At 53.7% G+C, this 23,043-nt stretch overlaps 1 protein-coding gene across 5 annotated transcripts; it reads right to left on the bottom strand.

Moving 5' to 3' along the window:
• Positions 1 to 1,911: 1,911 nt before the first annotated feature.
• MLLT6 (MLLT6, PHD finger containing) lies at positions 1,912 to 22,737 on the bottom strand. 5 transcript variants are annotated; one of them, XM_081271260.1, is made up of 20 exons: positions 22,425 to 22,734; positions 21,139 to 21,218; positions 20,628 to 20,682; positions 20,301 to 20,410; positions 19,259 to 19,362; positions 18,958 to 19,051; positions 16,332 to 16,580; positions 15,549 to 15,647; positions 12,920 to 13,130; positions 11,775 to 12,389; positions 11,152 to 11,333; positions 10,820 to 10,928; positions 9,318 to 9,384; positions 8,982 to 9,127; positions 8,342 to 8,539; positions 8,155 to 8,243; positions 6,696 to 7,045; positions 6,217 to 6,307; positions 4,424 to 4,780; positions 1,912 to 3,872 (listed from the first exon to the last, which is right to left on the bottom strand). In XM_081271260.1, exons 1-20 carry the CDS (start codon positions 22,531 to 22,533, stop codon positions 3,831 to 3,833), a joined length of 3,357 nt encoding a protein of 1,118 aa, XP_081127386.1. In that variant the 5' UTR covers positions 22,534 to 22,734; the 3' UTR covers positions 1,912 to 3,830. The 5 variants fall into 5 exon arrangements, with proteins under 5 accessions (XP_081127386.1, XP_081127385.1, XP_081127387.1 ...); XM_081271259.1 differs by having other exon boundaries at positions 16,332 to 16,583; positions 22,425 to 22,733; XM_081271261.1 differs by lacking the exon at positions 16,332 to 16,580 and having other exon boundaries at positions 22,425 to 22,737.
• Between the last annotated feature and the right edge of the window lie 306 nt (positions 22,738 to 23,043).

Below are 23,043 nucleotides of genomic sequence, written 5' to 3'. Positions count from 1 at the left end.
CCACTCCCCTTTCCCTTCTATAAAGCCAGAAGCGGGGTCTCTTTGAAGAATTTTTTTTTTTTTTTTTGTAAAACATTCTTTTATTAAAAGAACAAGTGCTGTTTACGAACTGCCCTTCGTACAAATAACATCCGTTATACAAAGATACAAGATCCGGGTTATGCACAATTCCAGGCTTGGAGGTGGCACGGGGAGCATTGCCTTTGGGCTGAGGATACAAAGGAGGTTTTAGAAAGAATGAAAAAGGAGCCCCTGGGTTTGCAATCTGTGGCTTCCCCTCCCTGCTCCCCTAGGAAGGGTCAGCTACATGGAAACAGGCTGGGATGGAAGGGGTGGGGGAGCCAGGGTTTGGATCTCCAGTCCCACTACCCAAGTCCCAAGCTGGGCTGGAGAAAGTGAACAAAGGAGAGTGAGGGCACCCTTTAGCCCCTTTTAGTAGATCAAGACCAACTGGTCTGAGGGAGCTGGACATGCTTTTAATCTGAGTAGATGTGGCTGGGAGGGAGCCAGGGCAGTTCAGCCCCATCTTCCTCCAAATTCCCAGTTGAAGTTACCTCCATCCCTCTAGGCACCTCTCCCCAGGAAAATAAATTGGGATAAAGGAGAACTGGGAACAAGCTACCTACCCCTCACTCTGGCCCACCAAGGAAGTGCTGGAAGCTGGCAGGAGCCAGTGTTTGAAAACCTGTCAGCATTTCCAGTTTGGGAAAGGGAAGTGTGAAGGTTACTCCTTGGAAGCGGTCCCACCCAAGGCTCTCCTCATTTGTCTAGGCCCTTCCCATTAGTCCTGGAGTTAGAACTTCTCCAGGTCTCAGCATAAGAAAGGGCAAGGCTCCTTGATCAGCCTCAAGGTCAGGGCACTTGGAGGAAGCAGTGGACCCAGGAGCCTGAGGGAAAAACCTCACAAACAGGAAAATTTTTTTTTTTCTTTTTTAAAGGCAACCCTTAAAGTATCATTGTCTATGGAAAGGATCCATCAGCTCTGAACTAGGACTGTCAGTACTACACAGATACCTTCCCACCCTGGGCACAGCCCTGCACACCATATAGGGACACTGAGCCAGAGAGGCCATGCAGTGGGGCAGGGAAGCTGAGGACAAGGAGGCCAGGTCCTGAAGCTAGTCCTGGCTCTACACTGAACACCTGCCCCTTCTAGACTTGGAACTATCACCTGTGAAGCCAGGAGTCAACTCCAATGACCCCCAAAGACAGGTCCCTTCCAGCTCCAACATCCACCAGCTGTGACCCCTTGGCTGGCACTGGCTCAGCATGCACACCCACTCATGTCTCTTTGCTGAGGGTGGCAACACACAAAGCTCCACTCATGCATTTTCAAACTCCACTTCTGCTCTACAAACCACATCCTTCCTAACCCCTAGACTGAAGTCTCCACAAATCTGCATCTCCTCCCACGTCCATTCATTCTCAAAGAATAGACTGAGGCTGGAAGAGGGTGAGGTCATTGTGGCCATCCTCTTGCACTGGTACGCTGCTCCCCATGAGGCTCTTCAGAGCTTCCTATCATGCCTGGTCAGAAGGAAGTGCTGCCACCAGTCTCATGCCCCCTGGGGCGGGGGTGTGGAGGTGGACAGCAGCACCAGTCCATGACCAGGGAAGCCCTTCTTCAAATCTAACCCAACTACCTGTTGCAACATTCCAGCCTGGGGAATATGAACTTGGGAAAACTGGAGAACAGATCTGTGGAGGTGAAGGAAGTGGGGCTGGGGAGGGCAGAGTGGTGTGCAGGAAGTGTCTAGGTTCCAGTGCACTAAGTCATTTGGACCTCACTTCCACACAGTGATCTTGGTGTGGATGTCCTTCCCTTCCATCAGAATAGAAATAGACTTCAGCTCTGAGAGCCAGCCTTCAGCCAGGGCATGGATGTGAATGGGTGACTCTCCTAAGAATCTCTTAAGGTTACTTTGTTTTTTAGTGGCTTGGGGCAGGGAGTTAAAGAGCTTAATAGATTAAGATGAATAAAATGCTGAATTCTATCATGTCTTTCTAACTGATATTTAGCATTAATAAAAAGTGAGTATTTCTGAGGTCATCACAACTGCCCCCATTCCCCCCACCCCAAGCCCTTGCAAGTGCCTAAGAAATTGCCTCTGAAGAATTCCCACCCACCCCATCATTAGCTCCCTAACATCTTACAAAGTCTTATCAACAGGAATATTAATATTATTTTCCATATCAGAAAAAAAAAACAGTTGAGCAGCACAGGCAAAAATATATCTGCACTACGTTTCTGTCATTGCCAAAAATATACACATCTTCTTTTCTTTATTTAAAAAAACCAACAAAAAAATCCCAACAACAACAAAAACCCAAACAGAAACACACACACAAAAATGCACACATGCAAAGAGACCAACAGGACTTGAGCTTCAGGGAAAGCTGGAAATGCCAAAGGACCAACAGCTCCACCCCAGTGCAAGTGAGACAGGGACACGGGTCTCCAGTCTTCCAGTGGCCCACTCAGCCTTTGCTGCCAAAGGCCCTGGGCAGATGGGGACTGCTTTACGGTAAGAACTGCCCACAACACCCCAGGGAAATAGCTGGTGGGTGAGGAGACAGCTGTTAGGTCAGCTTCAGTGGCTCCCCTAGTTGGTGGGGGTGGGGTGGAGTGCGCGAGGGCAGGCTGGCTAATTCTGGGAGGGAGACTTTTACTGAAAGAAGCGGCACTTCACCTCCCTTGTTCCCTCTCCCAATCCCTGGGGTCCCCCTTGTGTTAGGGAAAATGGACCAAACTACCAGTAGGGGAAGGGGGCCCAGGGGGCCCTGAGACCAAGTGGGGTCTGGAGGAGGGAAGGCAGGATATTACCCTGATTCAAAACCCCTAGCCCCCAGTTACTCTCCAAAACTGGAGTACTTTTCTGGTTTTTTGTTAACCATTCATGCCCCTGAAAGGGACCAGAGTTGGTGAGGGGGGAGGGTACAAACAAGAGCTGGGAGCTCCCCCCTCTGGTGCTAACCACTGCGCCTGTTTCTGCCCTTGCGGCCCCAGGTCCAGGGGAAGACAGACAGACAGACAGAAACACACACACACACACACACATACACATACACATGCACACACACACACACTCACACTGTTGAGTCAGCCAGCTCCGTCTCCCCACCCTCCGCACTCCTCAAGCCAATAGTGCAAACAAGGGGCAGGGCACCAAGGACGGTGAGGGCCTCCCTATGCCCCACTAGTGGGGTCACAAGAGGTGCAAGAGGCCTGGCCTGGGTTTGATGCTGTCTTGCCCTTCCTCACTCCCCCTACATCTGTGGGCTTTTACAAGCTCAGCTTGTGACCCTTGGTGAGGGAGAGGGACAGTGAGAAACAGTCAAAGGGATCCCTTCTGCCATTTGCCCAGATTGGGAAGAAACTGCAGGTCAAGTGGGGCCAGCCCTTCTTCCATGAAGACTTCCATGCAGGGATAAGCCTAGGTCTACCCTCCACTGCTCCCCTTTCAAGTGCTGATCTGTTTTATGTGGTGGGTCCAACCAACCCCCCACTTATGTCATGGCCCACTTTGCTCTCTGGGGGACCTCAAAACATTTGCTGAGGGTGGGGGCTCCTAGGCAGGCTTAGAGCCTGTCCTCCCTCTGAGCTTCTCACAAAGCAGACAGTGCAGACAGGGGGTGGGGATGCAGATGGAAGGGGCTTCCCTCCCAATCTCAGTCCTTGCACCAGGAGCCCCCAACACTCCCTAGGCCTCAGCACAGGCTCTGGGTCGGGGTTCTTCCAGTGTCTGGGCCCAGATGCCTGCTCCAGGATAGGACCCCTTAAGCCAGGATCTGTCCCCTCCATTTAGGGGTCAGGAGGGGTACAGGTAGATTTAGCCTTTTTCCTGGTTGGCTGAGGCTCCTTTGTCAGCGGTCTGGAAAGAGAGGAAGGGAGGCTGGGGATTTTGGAATTGTCTGGCCTTAAAGCCTACCTATGACCAGCTTCCTGGGACAAGAAAGCTGCCCCAAGTGCTGAAAGGGAGGCCGTCAGAAGGGTCCTGCCTGGGCTCTGGCAGGTGCAGGGGTGGGGGAGTTGTGAGCACATATGCCAGCAAGACTGGCTTCCTGGGCTCGGGTTATGTCCCCTCAGAAGGAGAAGAGCCTCTTTTTCAATGGCCCTCCTAGAGGGGCACCTTCCTCTAACTGGTCACTCAGAAAGGAAATGGCATTTCCTAATTGGTCTTCCAGAGGAAGGCTGCTTTCTAACTGATCCTTTTACTATTAGCCCTTGCTCAGAGTGGACCCTTCTTGGCTCTGCAGGAGGGCACCCATGTGGAGCAGAGGCCCTGGATCTGAAGCAGGGCACCTGTCTAACCTGGGGGTTGCTGACATTCCCCTGCTGATGCATATGGTGATGTATATTCTGATGGTCCATCTCTGCCCATCCCTCAGAAGGGAGACAGGAAGGTTTGGACCCCTTACTCACCCCTCCTTTGGGGCAACTGCCACTGTTGTCCGTCCCCGACAAGCTGAGGAAGGGGTTGGTCTGGGCAGTGAGGACTGGAGGTCCGCCTGCAGCTGCGACTGCTGCAGCTGCAGCTGCTGCCGCCATGAGACTGGTGTTGTTGCTGAGTGAGGGGGCCACAAGGGCTCCAGCGGGCAGCAGAGGCGGGGCAGATGCGGCAGGCAGCAGGCCAGGGGTGCCCGCTGACAGCAGTGGGGTGGAGCTTCCTGCCAACAGGCTGGCCATGGGAAGTTGGGAGCCCCCAGCCATCTGCAGCCTCTGCAGCTCCCGCTTCTGCTGGATCTGTTGGATCATCTGGTAGACAACCGTCTGGTGCTCCTGCAAGGAGGTCAGGCTGCTTATGGCCAAGGTCCCCGCTGTCTCTCCTTGCTGCCTGCCTGGGTCCTGGGCTCTATCCGTATCACCAGAACCATGAGGCAGGAGACAGGGGAGATGGTCAAGGTTCTGTCTCTGACTTCCTACTCTGGGCCTAACTCTTCCCATTTGGATAAGAAAATGGTTGCACAGCCTCAGTGTCCATTGGCACTGTGGACCAAGTGCAGAACAAATATCTCTGGACCAGCCCTCTCAATCAGTTCCTCAGTTACTATGACAACCACAAATGCTCCCAGAAGTGGTATCACCCCAAGGCAAGAAACAATAAATGAGGTCAACAGTTTTCAACTCCTCTTTTTTGTTTTAAAAAATTGATCGTTTTATGGGCTGGGGTTGTGGCTCAAGCGGTAGCGCGCTCGCCTGGCATGCGTGCGGCCCGGGTTCGATCCTCAGCACCACATACCAACAAAGATGTTGTGTCTGCCGAGAACTAAAAAATAAATATTAAAAATTCTCTCTCTCTCTCCTCTCTCACTCTCTCTTTTAAAAAAAATTGATCGTTTTAGTTTTGAATAGGCAAAGCATTCTTAGTGTTCCAAAACTAAAATAATTATATAAAAATTTACATTAGGAAATGTTGCTTCTGGGCAGGGGCTGTAGTTCAGTGGCAGAATGTTTGCTTAGCACATGAGGCACCCGGTTTGATCTTTAACACCACATTAAAAAAAAAAAAAAAAAAAAAAAAAAAAAACAAAGGCATGCTGTCTATCTACAACACCAAAGACGCAAGTAAAATAAATAAAAAGAAACGTTGCTTTAAAGAATTTTTAAAAATCTTATCCTATTCCCTCTATCTTTCCAACGTTTCTTTATATGAAAATATTTATTTTTTCCCATTTTCTCAACTCCAGCATTCTTACTGTGATTTATTTAGGTACTTTGATGCTGGGAGGGAGCCCAAGGCCTTGGTACTAAGCATGTGCTCTACCACTGGGCCACACCCACAGCCCAACTTCCTCATTTTTAAAAGTGAAACTCCTGCCTCCAAAGCAAACCTTGGCGGAACCCAACATGAGATACACCCAAAAGAACCTGCTCTGACAGTGTCCCCTGCTCAGTCACCTTTCCACTAAGACCCTGTCGTTCCCTCCCCCTAAAGATCCTTGGGGCTGGGATCAGAATGCTAATGTTACTCAACCTGCCGCCCTTTACTGGGACATGATCTGGGGCCATGGCAGCATCCCTTTCCCAATGCCTGGTGACCTTGAGAATACTCTTGTCCCCTTGCCCCTCACCAGTCCCACAGGCTCAATTTCCACTCAGCCTGAAGCCCCCCCCCCCCCCACTGCTGCCCTCCCTGGGTTGATCCAGGTCCTCTGAGATCTGGGAAAAGGGGAAGCACAGGGCTGCTGAAGAGCCAGGGAAGGGAGGAACATTACCGGGGTGAGCTGTGGGGAGGCAAGGAGCTGCTGGAGCTGCTGGAGCTGCTGCTCTTGCTGCTGAAGGAGGTGTCTTTGCTGCTCGGTCAGGCTGAAGCAGGGGACACAGGGACCATGGGGAAGGTGCAAGGAAGCATTCCTCCCCACCCCTACAAGCTCCCAGACTCCCTCAGACCCAGGTGAGGAGAGGCAGGGAGGTGCAGGTTTAGAGAACTAAGTTCAGAGGGTGAGGGGAGAGGGACACTGTAAGACTGAAGGACTGCCCCAGAGGGAAGACCTAGAGTGGCTGATGGGTAAGAAAGATTCTTGGTCCTGGGCCACTTACACCCAGAGGCACTCAGAGATGACAGTCTAAGGAGTCCCTAGATACCAAGAGATGACAAAGACTATATACCCTTTGGGGGATTTGGGTGTTATGGGGGAATCCCTCCCAGAGCCAGCCTCCCCACTCCCTTCCCCAGGGCTGAACTCTCCCTCACCTGTTGAGACAACCTGGCAGCTGCAGCGTGGGGGCCCCACCAGCCTGGCTCAAGCCCGTAGGGTTGGGAGCAGCAGCCCCATTCAACCCCCCCAGGAGCCCATTGAGGGGCAGGCCCCCACTGCCTGCGAGCCCCCCCAACAGTCCTTCAGCCATGGGCATGGCCCCCAGCCCTGCTGCTCCAGATGCCCGGCCCAACCCATTCTGTGGCTGTGGCGGGAGTGGGGCAGGGGCCCCAGGCAGGGCCAAGGGCAGAGTGGCAGGGCTCTGCTGGAGCAGGGGCAGCGGTGGGGGCGTGCTGTGGAAGGACAGCGACGAGCTGCTGCGGCTTGGGCAGCCTGAGTGTGGGTCCTGGGGAGGGAGGGGGAAGGCAGTGGTCAGAGGGCAGAGGGCCAGCATGAACCTTCTGGCCCCCAGCCCAGCACCCACCAGCATTCTCATAGAGTACAGCCACCCCACCTCACCCCAAGAACTCTGGCCCAAGATACAAGGCCCAGGGATGAAAGCTATGAATCCAGTCTTCATAATTCATGTTTACTGACCATTTCCTGGGGGCCTGGCACCCCTTATCATGCTTGCTGAATAATGAACAATAGTAATGATAGTGACCTTCCAGTGAACCATATCTAAAGGCTAGTGCTTGACCTTTGCTACCTTGCTATTCCCATTATATGAATGAAGCCACTGACTGTTAGGTTAAGTAATTCTGCAGGAGAGTGCTACAGCTGGACAAAGAGGCTCAGGTTCAAATCTATGTCTGAAATGCAATGGCTTGGGTGGCCTTGGGTTCAACTTTAGTTTACTTACTTATTACCAGCAGATAACAGTAGCACTGACTCCATAGGACTATTATGAAGACTAAATAAACCAATGCTTTAAAATTTTCAAGGCATGACAGAGGGCAAGTATACAATTAATGTTATTTTTATGATTATGACTGCCCAAGTCACACAGTCAGTAAGTGGCAGAGAATAAGAACCCAGTTTGTTGATTCCAATAATAACCACAATATAACAATAGCAACTGCTATTCCAACCACCACCAATTATGTAGGGATTATTTTGTGTGAGGCACTATAATAAACTCTTCAAACACTTTTCAAAGGCCTTCCCTAACCACTTTATATCCAAGAATCCCTCCCCTATTCTTTCTTACAGCCCTCAATTTACTTCCATCTTAGCACTTCTCCTGGTTTGTAATTATTTATTGTTTTCTTGGATTTGTCCTATCTTCAGGATGATTGTGTAGATTTTGCTCATTGATTGCTAAGCAAGTGCCTGGCACTAAGTAGGCGCCTCATAAATATTACTTGTTAAAGGAATGAATGAACCAATCGATTAACTGCTCAGCAAATCACTTCACTCCCCAGCCTCCAATAACGGCAGGGTAGAGATGTGACCGGGAGGACATTGAGTCTCCACCAGCCCCACTCCTCCCTGACCCCTCCTCATGGTACCCACCTCAGAGGATGTGGACAGCGAGTTGTCCAAGCCAAGACTGTTCTTCCCTGGAGGGCTCTTGCTGGTGCTCAAGGAGTCGCTGCTGCCGGCTGAAGGAGGAAGGGCGGTCAGGGACTGAAGTGGGGTCGCCCCACTTGGAACCACCAGGCAAGGACCTCCACTCCCGGGTTGGGCTGGACGCCCTTACCTTGGGGAGGCAGGCCATAGGGTCCAGGGACAGGGCCGTTGGCGGCAGGCAAGGCTGCAGGCAGGGCGGGGAAGGGCACAGAGAGCTGCACGTTGAGAATCTGCAGCCGCTCCTTCTTGGCCGTCAGGCTCAGGATCTGCTCCTGCAGCCGCTGGTTTTCCTTCTGCAGCGCGTGCAGCGCCTTCAGCATCTCCACGACTGCGGAGAGGGCGAGGGAGCCTGAGGCCCGGCGCTGGGTGGGCGGGGGCAAGGCGGAGCCTGGGGCGGGACTGGGGCGGGGCCGGAGACCTCCAGGAGGCTGCGTCAGCCTAGCGAGCAACACAGGTGAGCTCGGAGGAGAGACTGGGGACCAGAGCTGTGAGCGCCAGGGCGGGACCTGATACCCACACGACAGGACGAGGAGCTAGAGGAAGTTGGAGTTTGGGAAAGTCTGGTCCAAGAGGCCGCGAGGGTCAAAGGCCGCACGCAAAGGAGGCGGGGCCGGGACTGACCAGGGTTACAGGTGAGGCCTGGGGTTGGCCGTAAGTCAAGGCGGGGCGGGGCCTAGAGGTGGAACCCTAAAGAAGTTGGGGCCCTCGGAGAAAAAGGTGAGGCGGGAGCCCTCGGGCAGGTCTCTCAGCCCCGCGCCGCCCCTCCTCACTGTTGACGCCGGCCTCCCCGTCGCCCTGCTTCTCCAGCAGCTGCTCCATATTAGTCGTTCCCGGGGCTGCAGGGTCTAGCTGGACGCCCCCGCAAGGTGCGGACGCTGTTTGATCGAAGAGTGCAGGGAGGCTGCTGATGGGGGACCTGGGGTCGTAAGAGAAACTGGGTTCAGGCTTACCTCGTGCCCTTACTTCAGGCTCCCCCTCCCCCCTCAGGACTTCCACTTGGCCCTTCGGTTCCCGCCCTCTCCCCTGTCAGTCCCTCCGCCCTCCCTCCAGCGCCCCTCCTTCCCGCTCCCATCCGCCTCCTCCCAAGCCGCCGCCCCCTCCCTCACATGGAAGACAGACTCTCCTGCGGGGAGGTCCCCCGACACCGGAAGCTGCAGTCCTCCAGGTCTGGCTCTTGGAAGGAGAAGGGAGGGGAGGAATCAGCGAAGAAGGGGAGCCGTCAGCCTCTGGGTCCCCGCCCAGGAAAGTGGGTGCAGGATTTGGAACGTCATTTAAGACCCCTTTCCCCAGGATCCCCAATCCCAGACTGGCAGTTCAAGTTGCTAAGACTCTGAGAGTCCTGGCTTGGAAACCCTGTCTTGTAGGAGGTTCTCTTCCCCTTTCTCTAGGGCTCCTGCTGCCTACTTCCAGATCCACCTCCCAATTTCTTTCCAGTGAGCTTTGGAGTTACAGACATTTGCAACCTAGGTTGAATTTGAACCCAACACTACTTTTTGGGTGGCCTTGGGCTCCAAACTAACCTCTTTGAAGTGATTGTTAATTAGGATTAAAATAAGAAATGTGAAAAAAATAAGAAGTGTTTGGCTGGAGTGGTTTAGCTGGCATTATTATAATTAGCCTTGTATGACATCCCCAAACACATAGACCCCACCCCATGACAGGAATCATCAGACCCAGGGCCATGTGCACATTAGGTAAGTGTTCTATCACTGAACACAATCCCTAGCCCTTGGGGGTTTTTTTTGTTGTTGTTGTTTTGGTTTTTTTTTTTTTTTTTTTTTGGTACTGAGAATTGAACCCAGAGGTGCTCTACCATTAAGTTACATCCTGTCCTTTTTATTTTTTTGAGACAGGATGTCTGCCAAGTTGCCTAGGCTGGCCTTGCAATCCTTCTGCCTCAGTCTACAGAGTTGCAGGGAGTACAAGCATCCATCACCATGCCTGGCTTGGATGACTTACTATGAACTCTGAAGTTAAAAGACAAAACTTTGTTGCTTTGGATCTTGGAAATAATAATCACTCTACTCTGTTGGGTCTAAAAAAAATGTATCAACTTTGGCCCCTTTAAGGATTACCTTAACAGGCCACCTAGAGATAAGCCCCATCCCCTAGGCTGACAGGTGGTGTCTCTGCACCAATCATCTTTCTGGGGCTGGGCTGACTCTCCAGGGAGCCCTGGGAGCTTGCTGCTGGGCCCCTTAACTCCTCAAAGCTGGGAGAGCAGGGAGCCCAGCTGTTGGAGCCTCCTAACCGCCAATCCCAAGCAGCACTAAGAAGCAGGGAAGAACAAGGCCTCAGTGTAAGAGCACTGAGCTTGGAGTCAGGAGCTCCGTCTTTGCACTCTGGCTCTGTCATTCCCTATCCTCCCCACTTTGAGCATCATTTCTCTGCCTTTTTCTTTTGTGAGATGGAATGGTAATTCTGCCTTGCCTTGCCCCTTCTCTGGAAAAGTGTCCCTCGGTTTGTTTGTGTGAAGTTTTTTGTTTTGTTTTCTGCAGAGTGAGCAGTGGCAGAGGGAGGGGGCAGCCAGCAAGCCTTCACATCCTTTTTGGGTTCACATTCCCTCAGGCCTTTGGGAAGAAAAAGGAACAGTTTGAGACTCATTTACCTGTATGGCTGCTCTCAGCTGGGGTGAGAAGGGGGTTAACAGCGCCCATAGAGGTTCCAAAGATGTGGGCAGAAGGGAGGCTGAAGGTAGAGCCAGCCAGAGAAAACACCTGAGGGAAGGAGGGAAAATCCAGCCGGTTGGTTATTTTTGGATCTAGGGCACAATTGTGTGCTGGGGTGGTGGGGGATGAGGCATACTGGGAGGAAAGAAGATCTGAGAGAGGGGAAGTTCTGGTGGCAATCAAGCCCAACTTCTTGAATTCCCACATAGGGCTGGGTCCTGACAGTCTGTCCCCAACCTACCCAGGGAAGGAGCCAGGAGTAAGGCCTCACCTGAGTGGTGGAGATGGAAGCAGAGGAGGAGGTGAGGGTGCTGGTGAATGGGGAGCGGCTGAGGCGGGGCAGGGCTGAGGTCCCTGGGGGCCCCAGCAAGCTGGAGGAGAGGGGTGTACTGCAGACAGCCCGCAGCATCCCACCACCATGGGAGATGGGGTCCTTATTACTGGTGTAGATACCTAAAGAGACACAAAGGAAAGGCTACAATTACCTTCCACCCCAGACTGCTCTTCAGTCAAGTGGCTGGAAGAGGTCTCTCTAGACAGTACATTCCCAGGATTTGGCCACACACTCCAGTCTAACCCTCCTGTGTGGTGCTTGCTATGACACCTTACCAGGCTGCCCTGCCCAGGTCTGGGCAATGCTAAGCCTTCTAATTCCCTCCCAAAATGTGAGCCCTACTGGGGCAATCTACCCCAATCTCTCCCACTATAACCATAGAGAAGACTAGTATAGTGGTATAGGGGAGTGTCTTAGAGGTGACTATCATCTCTATCTTTTATCTCTGTTCTTTGGAGCAGTTTTTATCATATTTCTTCTAATTACATCTTTATGCCTCTGTCCCCTCACAAGACTGGCTCAGCCCTGAGATACTCTCTGTCGCCAGGGGTCACACTAACCTGCCCCCAGCAGTGGGGATTCGAGGCTCAGGCTGGGCAAACTCCCAGAAGGCCCAAAGGTGCGGGAGGCCAGACCCCCCAGGCCAGAGCTGACCAGGGAGCCTCCAGAGAAGGGTGAGGCAGCAGTGGCGGTGAAGCCAGCCAGCTGGGCACCAGGTAAGGAGGGGGTAGCCAGGCCCCCAGCACCCTCCTTGTTCCGGCTGCCCTTGGGACGGCCTGGCCCGTGTCGGCTCCTCTTGCTGGCTTTGTGCTTCTTCTCCTTCAGGCCTGTCTCAGGGGTTTCCTCAGCAGGTGCAGGGGTAGCGTTCAATGTGGGCATCCGCTTGTGGGTGCCTGCTGAGGTCCCGGACCCCGAAATGTGGGGAGATTTATAGTCCCCAGGGGAGGGGGCCCGGGCTCGGCCTGAGCTGGAGGTGGTGGTGGAGAAGCGCATGATGGGCCCAAAGCCAGAGAAGACCACTTTCTGCTCAAAGAGGTCAGCCTTGGGGGGTTCAGGAGCTGAAGGTGAGGGAGGGGCTGACGGGGTAGGGGCTGTGGGTTTGGAGTACTTGTCATCCTCTGACTGCTCCAGTTTGGGGAATGTGGAGAAGTCAGGGGAGCTCTGCAGGGATGAACCTGTGAGCAGAGGGAGAGGGAGTTATGGCTGAATTGCAGCTCCCCTCTCCCTCCCGCTCCACATGCACCTCACACTGTGAGGAGAGCTCTGACTGGGGAATGGGGAAAGCCTGGCTACTTGGCAGAGCTCGGCCCATCTCTGTGTTCTGAGATGAGCGTCCCCACCCTCCAGCCTTCCCCTGACAGCACAACGGGAGGGGAGGAACTCCCACCCCAGTGACCTCACTGGATACCCGCAGTTTTCAGGAAATAACACGTATATTGGTACTTTAAAAAATGGCCCCTTGCAGCACAAGTGTGGGGGATAGTGAGTATTGTGGGATTGGAGGGCAGCCTTCCCCTGAGGAAAGGAAGGAGAGCTCCATTTCTATAGGGAAGGTGAGAGGGATGGATGGCTGGGTGAGGAGTCACTGGGTAGGGGTCCCCTACCACCAGTTTCTAAAACTATACCAGTACAAAGGCCTTCGCTAGAAAAGTGTGGGGCAAGAAGCTGTCCCCACTCCTAGCCTGCTCCAGGACATCACACTCACCTGCAGGCTGGAAGGGCCCCCCAGAGGAGGAAGAGGAGGAGGAGGAAGAGGAGGTGGAGGTAAAACTGCTCACACCCTTCCCACTGCTCAGCTTCTTCCCCTTATGACTCAGACTATGGCTGGAAGACTTTTTCCCCTTTGAGTCCCTGCTGCTCTCAGAGGTCTCCTGCGTGCTGGCCTCATGGTGGGAAGAGGAAGCTGAGGAAGAAACCTGAGGGAGGGGAGGAGAGAGGAAGACTCAATGCCAGCCGCCCAGTTGGGCTCACCCTGACTTGGGAGTGAGGCAGGAGGGACAGGTCCTAAGCTCAGCTGAGAGATCCCAGAGTCAGCCTCAGGAAGGACTTCAAGGTACCCCTGAACCAGGGAGAGGGGAGGCAGCTGTGGAATTCTCAGGAGATAGAGGAGAGCACTGTGACCTCAAGAAGGTTTCTGTCCTTCACTTCAGGCAGGAAGACTGGGCAAAGGAGAGAGCCGATTTGTGGTTACACTGGCCAGCTCAACTGGAGGTTCACTCATGCAAATACTTTGGGGCCTGAGAGGACCTGCCCAGGCTTGGAAGTGGCATAGGCAGGGAAGAGGTCAAGGAGATTAGACCTCTCTGGACCCAGCCTTAGGTGCTCCAGTTGCTATTATTCCCTCCCTGTCCCCCACAAGTCAGTCACCTGGTTTTTGCCCCATTCTCTTGACAATTTCATGTTCTTACAAGACAACTTGAGCTTGCAGACAGAACCCTCTCCCTGAGAGCCTATCCTCACTCTTCACAGGAAACTGCTCTTCCTTCAAACTCCAGCTCAGAAGCTCCTACTTCTATAAAATCTCTCTAACACACAGGTGGAACAAGTCACTCTGCTTCCTTTATTTCCAGGGCACTGCGTGCCCACATTCACATGTCAACAGTTGCCATTTTGCACTGAGATGGCTATCCAATGTCTGAGGCTCCAGTAACCTCAGAGGGCAGCAGGATGGCAACCGGAGGTGCGTGGGCCCCGGAGTAGGGGAGGGGTGAGCCTGGCAGGCTCTGCCCTTTACTGCCACGTTATGTCATTCGGTCTCTCAACCTCGCTGAGCTCTAGTGCCCTCACAGGGTAAATTATGCATACTTGGAGAGTTATGAGGGACTCCATGCCAGAGACATGATGGGGGTCAATAAATGACCATGGCAGCTGCTATTAATATCCAGCACAGACAGTGCTATGTGGTGGGTAAGAGCATGGGCCTCCACACCAGACTTCCTGGGTTCAAAACCTGACTCTGACACTTACTCACTGTGTGTTTTTAGGCAAGTTACCTACTTCTTTGGACTATTTGAGGATTAAATTAAATGAAGCACTCCCATGTATCCCTTCCATCTCCCAGTTCTAGAAGAGTACCTGGCATGTCTGAGTTCATGTTCTGTATTATTGCTGGGGAAGGCACTTTTCCTCCCAGACAGAGACCAGGTACACTCAGTAAACAGTGCTAAATGAACAAATGCTAGAGGGAGAATTGATGGGAAAATGAGAGCCGCCCTGCACTGCCCCTCCCTGGGTGGAGCCCTGGTCTCTGTCTTCTTTGTTCTTTTCAGCAGCTGGAGTTCTGAAGGGAGCCAGATGTGGTTCTGAGAGTAAGGGAAGAGAGGGGCTGGGGGGAAGGGGAAATGAAATGTTGGGGCGGGTAGAGGGGGATGGGCAAAAATCTCTGGCATGTCCAAGGGACACCCAGTTACTGGAGGAACTCCCCAGATCTTTCCACCTGCCTGTGGGCCCCTGGAAATGTCAAGAGGGTATGAATGACAAGCTTTTCCAGGTGAGCACTGGGAAGCAGGAGGGGAGAGGGTTACTGGGGCAGTTACTACAGCAACATCACCCTGGAAACCTGATACCTAAGCCTCCTGCTAAGATGCCCAGAGCTCTGCCAACCATCTGAGGTAGGGTGGAGATGACTGGCAATAATGGGACAGGAGGAAGCAGTTTCTCCAGACCCCCAGGGTTCTCCTTTCGTGGGAAGGGCAGGTTGGAGGGAGAGCCAGGAGGGCTCTTCTGGCTTGGATTAGCAACTCCCTGGCTTAGAGTAGGATCTGCCTGTTGCTTATCCAGATGTTGTCCATTTCTGGAGACAGGCCTGAATACCACACCCCTGCTGGGAAGGGTGGGATGAATGAGGATCTCAGGGTGCTCTCCTGGGGCCTGCCCTCCTTGTCCCCACAGCCGGTGCTTTCAACCCTTCTAACCTGCATGGAGTGGGATCTGGGTGAAGCAAAAGGATTTGGGTGCCCTTCCAATGGTAGAGGGGCCCTCTGCCTATCTCTGGAGGGGTGGGTCCCAAAATTTGTAGAATGGACCTGAGTGTTGTACCCTGATTCTCTGTATATAAGAGCCCAGTGCTGAGGCCCTCTTTCTGGACTGAAGCAGACATGAATCCAACTTCACCCTCATGGTTGGTCAGTACTTGGGGAGCAGGAGTTCAGGTCCCTTCTAGTCTAGAAGTGGGAGTGGAGGGATGGGATTTAGGGAGGGGAATGATGTTAACCAGAAATTAGGAGAAGGTACCCAGGCAGGTCCCTGGCTCACCCTGAGCCCTCACACTTGCCCTCCCACTCACTGCCATCCAAGAGCAGCACGCCATCCCTGCTGAATGTGGGCAGCAGTACCTTGTCAGCAGTGGGGACCACAGGCGGGGCAAGGATGCTGGGAGGGGACTCAGGCCGCTTCTTGTGCTTCTGTTTAAGGCGTTCTTTGTCCTTTCGACTCTGGGGAGGGAAAAGTAACCAGATATTGATGCTGGGGAATCACCTGGGGGAGGATAAACATGACTTGTGTATGTGGGGAACAGATCTCCTCTCAAGGATGGGACTTATTGGGAGTCAACTCCCCCTTTGGAGGAATAGGGCATTCTGGATGGACAGGAGTGACTTGAGCAAGGTCCTCTAAGTGCTTGGAGCCCCTCCCCCTCAAGCTCCCTGCCTGCTAAAAATAGCTTGTCCCATTATCACGCCAGTGACACAGAGCACCATGTACATATAAAAGCATGCTCATGCAAGGGTATCTACCAGGGACACAGAGCTGTGCAGAGGGACGGGTGCCCTGTAATATATGGCATGAGGGGACACAGGCATGGGTACTTACTAACTGGGCTAGCACATGGCTAGACTGTGGAAATGTGCAAATGTGCAGGGCCACATGCCTGGGGCTTTGGGGTCACAGTCATGTCATGGGAAGGACAAGGAAGAATCATACAAACACAAAAAGCACAAGGAAGCCAGGTCCCATCTCGTTCTCTCTGGCCCTCAAGTTTTACTTCCTCAGCCCCCTCAGTGGCCTCAGAGGAAGGAAGGGAGCAGGATCCAAGAACTGGGGACACCTGTGGTAGCTTCTGGAAAGAGGCATGTGTTTGTGAATGTGTGTGGGTGAAACAGTGGAGGGGAAGACTTCACCTTCTTCTGGCCCCTCTCGTGGTGAGCAGGGTGCTTCTCCTGCTGGGTGGATGGTGAGGCTGACCGGCTTCTCCTGCCAGAGATGAAGCCACTGCTGCCTCCCCCTGTGCCACCTCCACTGCCACCACCACCGCTGCCACCTCCTCCTCCTCCTGCTCCTCCTCCTGCTCCTCCTCCTCCTCCTCCTCCTGCTCCTGTTCCTGCTCCTGCTCCTGCTCCTCCTCCTCCACCACTGATGTGCCTGGATGTCTTCTGGGGGAGAAAATTGAGAATAACTGTCAAACTCTCCTTTTACTAGCTTAGGAAAAGGTTCTTGGAGGTCACATGATCCAGGGCCAGTCCCATCTGCTCTGTCATCAATAAGAGGACCTGGTGTCCTCCGTGCTGCTCTGTTCAGTCTGGAAATCCTAGAACTTTCCCTGCTGGCTCATCCAACATATAGATTCAACAATTGAGATTCCAAAAAGGCAGGGATTCCCTGGCTGGGCCTGGTGGAGGTGGCCTGGGGCCCAGAACATAGGACCTCATGCTTTCTACCCAGCTCCTTCCTGGCACCCTCTCATCCTGTCTTGGACAAACTGAGCCCCAGGCCACTTCTATCCCCCCACCCCAGTAGAAGCTGTGCAGGGACCCTTGTGGGAAACCTCTGCTCCCCTGCACTTCACATCCCATCCTCCCCTCCTCATACTTCATTCCAGCCATCGCCTCTCCTCCCTTGCTCCTAGCCCTTCCCCTCCACCAAACACAGGGTTTGCTCCTGTGCAAGGGATATGTTGCTTTAATCTTTAAAATATCAACAGCAAAACCCAAACTAGCTGGAGTGGTGGCGCAGGAGGATCATGAGTTCAAAGCCAGTCTCAGTAAAGGCAAGGCGTTAAGCAACTCAATGAGACCCTGTCTCTAAATAAAATACAAAATAGGGCTGGGGATGTGGCTCAGTGGTTGAGTGTCCCTGAGTTCAATCCCAGGTATGCATTCCCCCAAAATAACAAAACCCAAACAACATTCATGTTGCCTCTCCTTACAGCCAGGGGTGCCTTTCCCTCCCTTCCCTACTAATGCACTCTCATTTGCCTGGTCCCAGGCTTGCAGCGGCTCCCTCTAAAGTCACGAATTACCTCCCAATGGCCAAATCCCAGGGCTAACTTCAGGCCTCACCAGTCCTGTTCGATGCTCCCCAGCACTAGGCATGGATCCTATCCTGCCAAACTCTGTACCCTCCCCTGTGGCTCCCTTCACACCTTGGTCTACTCTTCCCATGGATAACTTGGAAATTCTAGCCCCAGCCTTATAAACCCAGGCTGTCTCTACTATCTTGCTGGGGGTCTGACAGCCAACAAACCTGAATGTCTCCACTTAACACCTCTGCAAACCAAACCAACCTACCTTGTCCTAAGTCATCATTAAACTCTGAAAACAAGGTGACCATATAATTTATGTCCCAAATAAGGACATTTCTAGAAATGAACAAGGATAGCTATTAATCATTATACTAGAACACAGGCATAAACCAAAACTGGCTGGAGCAAACCAGGACACACACTCACCCTACAAAGGCCAGATGAGTCCCATCTTCAAGGTACCCCCCAGGTGCCTCTAGCTACTGAATGTCTAGAGCCTGGATCCTGTTTCAACCTTATTTCCTGCTTCTCAGCCACCCCCACATTTAGGGGAGTCTACCTAGAATGGCTCTAGCTTCCAGGTTCATCCCTCCATCCCCCCTCCTCGCAGCTGTCTCCCTGCCTCCAGCTTTGGCCCTTCCAATCCAGCTTCATGGTAGCTGCCAGGGTAATCTTCCTAAAAAACAAATCTGATCATGTTACTCTCCACTTACAAGCTTTCCAAGCCTGTGGCCTGGGGGGAGGAGTGGCCCAAGCAGCAGCCTGGCTCTGCAGACACCTCACAGCTTCTGGAACATGCAAATCTCTCCAGACATGCAATAGTACCCTTCCAGCCTGGGGCAGAAGCAGACTCAGCTCTCACCTCCTGCTCTGGTCCCATCCAGCACTCTGTTCTGCTGTTCATGCATGCTCTGTCTCATCTCAGACCTCTGTCCACACCAGGCCCTCTGCCTGGGCCTCATTTCTTCCTGTGCTTGTTTGACAGGTTCTCGAGGAGCTTTTAGATCAGACTACCTGTTCTGAAATCTATCCACCAGCTATGAGGTAAGTTACATGACTTTGGGGAGCCTTGGTTTATGCATCTGTGAAATAGGGATAATACAGCATGCCTAGTACTTAGAGATGTTGGGAGGACCACAAAAAATATCCCATGTGGAGAACTTGGTACAGAGGCTCAGGCACAATAGATATTCACTCCCACACAATCGGTGGCTCTTATTTTTATTTCTAGCTCAACTCAGCTTAAAGGCTCCCTTGTCTTTGAAGCCACCCAGGCAGATAGGCAAGGTTTGAGCTCTGTCTTCTAGGATGGACTATTTGGTTCAGCTCTGGTTCATACCCCTTCAACTGTAAATTATTCCCCAATCAAAAGAGGAGCTCCTCAAAGGCAGAGACTGGGTTCTTTCCACCTCCCAGCACCAGGCAGGGGCCTGGCCCAGAGCCCACACCCTCTAAACCTCCACTGACAGACCAACTCGTGTGCTGGCAGACCAGATGGGACTCACCATCTTGCTGAAGTGATATTTGCAGTAGCCACAGTATTTGACATTGTCGACCTCCAGCACTTCTTCCTCACACAGCAGGCCTGCCATTTGGGCACTAACCGAGGGAGGTCAGGTGAGAAGGGAGTGGCCACAGACCAGAGCAGCCACCTCCTCTTCCCTTCCTAGACCCCTACTTAAGTGAAGCCAAGACTATCCGAAGGAAGCCACTGCCACCATCACCCAAGAAACAGAAGCTAGGATGAGCCCACTCAGCAGCCACCCATGTAAACCTCAGAGAAGGGGTTGGGAACAGGGATCTTACCAGGTGACATGGAAAGCTTGTCGACATCCATGACGATTACAAGTCATACAGGCTCCTGAGGCTGCCTTGCTCTCCCGGCCCTGCTCCTCGCAGATGTAACACGTCTGTAGGACACAACACACTCGTCCTGTCTTCCACAGAGCCCCTGTCCTGCAAGCTGAGGGATCCTTTGGCCTCCCTTTAATTCCATCCTCTCCTCACCATCCCATATTAATGCTAACATCTTCCTGCAATGATGCAGATCTTGTATAACCTAGACTGTCCAAGAGAGTAGCCTGCAGTCACATGGAATACTGAAAGTATGGCTAGTGTGACTGAGGACTTGAATCCTAAATCCTATATAATTTTAATTTTGCAAAGCCACATGTAGCTAGTGGTTATATTGGAAAGGCCTGTCCTTGGTGAGCTGCGAAAGGCTGCTGACTATCTATCTTGCTCCCTGGTGAGCCTATTCCCACCTCTGAGCCTCTGCACATGCAATCTGTAACTGGAACCTAAGACCCCAACATTCTCAAAGCTGACTGTCTCATGCTTTGGTTTCCACCTAAATGTCTTCTTCATTGACCACATTATCTAAAGTAAGCACCCCACTAGGTACTCTTTATTTAAATTCCTTTTTTATTTTCTTCACAGCACTTATCACAAATTACATTTACTTTATTTGCCTGTTTATTGATTTCTACAGTCTTCCCACACAAGAGCATGAACTCCATGGGCAGACAGCACATCTGTCTTGATCAACACAGAATACTGTATGCCCAGTACCTTACATCAGGTCTATCACATAGTAGGCAGTCAATAAAATGTGTCCCAGTAATGAATGAATGAACTACTAGCTAAAAACTCCCCTCTGACAGTGCTACTTCACTGAGTTCCAGAGCATGAGTGTGTGTCTAACAGTGGTAGGTACCTACCCACCTTCAAGTTCCCTGAAAGTGTTCATTGGACAGAATCAAGCTACACCAGAATAAGAAAGCATTGTAGGGACAGAAGTATGGGTGGCCAGGTAAGGGACAGTATGGGGCACAGTAGGACTGCTGACCTTATTGAAGCGATCATGAGGCACATACTGCAGCACGATGGGCTCCATGGTGAGCACATTGGCAAACTGCACCTCGGGGATGTAGAGGGCACATACCACGTGGGCCCAGCCTGGGAGAGTGTAGGGGCCAGCCTCAGGGGGATGGTGAGCCTAACACCCCATCCCTCCCATCCCCACGCTGCAGACTGTCCCCTTTTTCACAGCCTTTCCATCTGATTCCAGTGCCAGCCAGGGAAAGGAAACCCAGCCTCCAACCCACCCACTCTTGCCTTCCCAGACCTGTTCTGGGGGACTTGCTGACCTCAGGGGCTCAGGGCCCCCCCTCACCTCCATTGTCAGTCCTCTTCAATGCCCCGTCTTTGTGTGGGCACAGCTCACACCTCTGCCAATGAAAGGGGCACAGGGAGTTGGGGGATCTGCTGAGCCAGGCCCTCCCTGAACACATTCAAAGGACCCCAAGATGAAATGATAAGATCCATTGTGGGGTGGTGTAGAGGAAAGAAGTTTGGCCACTAGCTGATAATTGTTGAAGACTGAGTGATAATGGGGACCTGGGGTCTATTATTGAATTCTCCCAACTTTTGTAGCCTTGGAAACTTTTCATAATAAAAAGTTCAAATAAACAAAACAAAGTCTCCATGCTTGAGGTGGGGCACAGTGAGGGATGAGCTGAGGGAGAGATGGGGTTGGTGATAGGTATGCAGGAAACAGGAAGTCCTGCATGACAGAACTAAGTCCCACCCTAGCCTCAGCCTCAGAGTCCCTAAACTCAACCAGAGGAGATGCTCAGGTGTGTGCAAAGGGGGAGGGGAGCCAGGAGGAGGAGGCTGGAACTCACCACCCTGGCTGCTCGCTCCTGAGATTCACATTTTCGGCAGAACCAGGGTCCAGTTGGCACCTGGACGATGCCATAGCAAGCTAGAGGTGGGGGAGGAGTCATTGAGGAAAGCTGTCAGCCAGCGGCTTTTCCCCAGAGTAACAGGGGGAAGGGAGTGTGACTCTGAAGAACCAGAGCTAGTTCCAGCAGGGGGGGCTGCTCCCCCTGTCTGGGGGTCACTCTCTAAACAGCAGAGCCACAAGGAATGCCCAACAGCACAAGGCCAGCCTTTGATCACACAACCAAGCACTACAAACAGGGGCGGGAAGTCTTGAGTCCTTGACCTTAAACTTCTGAAAGATCCTCCCCACCCCACGCTCTTTCTGGACTCATTTCCCAGCTCCAGTCCCGGACTAGTCCCCTGGCATCAGTAACAAGAAACAACAGTCGCGATAGTCAAACACGTTTTGTTGTTATGGGGGGGGGACTTCTTAAAGGGCCAGTAAGGGACCAAGCAGGGAAGTCGGGGGTCCAGGAACCTCATCTTCAGCTTCTAACTATCACAGGTACAGGTCAAAAGTCAAGGCTAAGGGCAGGTGCAGTGCAGGTAAAGGAGAGGAGAGTGGCGGGAACTGCCGGCAGCCACAGTACTAAGGGTTGTCCCAGGAAGTGGGGGCCCAGCTGGCTGTGCCAGACAGGCGGGAGATGCCAGCCTGCGCCCTCGGCAAGATTCCTCAAGGAGTTAACTCCCGAACCATGTGCTGCTGGGGGAAACTCCAAACCTCCCTTCTCCATTCCGGCCCCCTGCACAACCGCTCTCCTATCTTCAGCTCTTCCCGGGAGGATTTTAGGAGTCCCTTCTCCCCTGGGACCCTTCTCGTCCCTTCCCAATTCCGTTCCTCCCAGTATCCGGAAGCGAGGGGGGATGACCCCCCCTTGACCTCTTCCTCTCTGAGCCCCGGACCAAAATAACAGGGCGCGAGGGGACACCTCGCAGGTAAACATTCCCCCGGCAGCCCCGACAAGGGCGGCGCGGGGCGCAGGGAGTTCACTCGTCGCTCCCTGGACTCTCCCCAAACTCCCTCAACTTGGGGTGGGGGGCGCGGGACTGGAACAATAGGCAAGAAAACAATGCCTGACCCGGTCCTGGAGGACCGGGCGGGGGGAGTCCCCATGCCTCCCTTCCCTTCAGGTGGGGTGGGGGAGGGGCGCGCGAGCCTTGGGAGGGCTCCGGAGGGCGCGGCCGGGGGCGCCCTGAGCGCGCCGCCCCCGGGGTCCCGCCGCCCCCCCGCGGGCTACCCCCGTACCTTGGTGGACGGCCACGCTGCACGCGTGCCCATCGCAGTAGACCAGCGGGTTCTCGGCCCAGCCCCTCTCGTCCGAACATACGCAGCAGCCTCCTACCATCTCCTTCATACTCCCATGAGCTCCCTCCGGGGCTGGGGCGGGGGGCCGGCCGGCGGGGGTCGGGGGTCAGGGGGGGAGGGAGGGAGCGGGGGGCCGCGCGCCTCCTCGCCCCCTCCTCCGCCGCCGCCGCTTCTTTTCTTTGCCTCCTCCTTCCTCCTCCTCGGCGTCCTCCTCCTCCTCCTCGCTCGCTCTGTCTGGCCGCCCCCCCCGCCGTGCTCTCGCCCTCATGCCCCGACGGCCCCCCCCAACAATGAGACTCGCGCGCCGGGCTCGCCCCCTCCGCGCCGCTCGCCCGGCTACCACGGCTGCCCGGCCGCCGCGCAGCCAGGGCCCGGCGGGGGAGGCGCCGAGTGGCACATCGCGGGTGCCCGCCCGCCCCGCGCCGCCCGCTCACGCGCCGCCCCCCCGGCCCCCCTGCCCCGCCGCGGCAGCCATGGCCGCGCGCCTCCGCTCACTCGCTCGCTCGCTCCCGGCCCGCCCGCCGCCCGCCGCCGGGTAAAGTCTTAGGTTCAGGGAACA

The sequence above is a fragment of the Spermophilus citellus genome (genome assembly GCF_964194105.1).
Source record: "Spermophilus citellus genome assembly, chromosome: 17".
In the NCBI taxonomy this organism is placed as follows: Eukaryota; Metazoa; Chordata; class Mammalia; order Rodentia; family Sciuridae; genus Spermophilus; species Spermophilus citellus.
This window is presented reverse-complemented; position numbering and strand designations above follow the sequence as displayed.

What these genes read in the sequence shown, in the direction of transcription:
- MLLT6 (XM_081271259.1), bottom strand. Translation starts at nt 22,533, where the DNA reads ATGAAGGAGATGGTAGGAGGCTGCTGCGTATGTTCGGACGAGAGGGGC. An exon ending in ACGAGAGGGGCCAGAAGAAG is followed by an intron (nt 15,648 to 16,331) that starts GTGAAGTCTTCC and finishes TTCCCTCCCCAG; the next exon opens with AGTCGAAAGGACAAAGAACG. An exon ending in CTATGGCCTGCCTCCCCAAG is followed by an intron (nt 8,244 to 8,341) that starts GTAAGGGCGTCC and finishes TTCCTCCTTCAG; the next exon opens with CCGGCAGCAGCGACTCCTTG.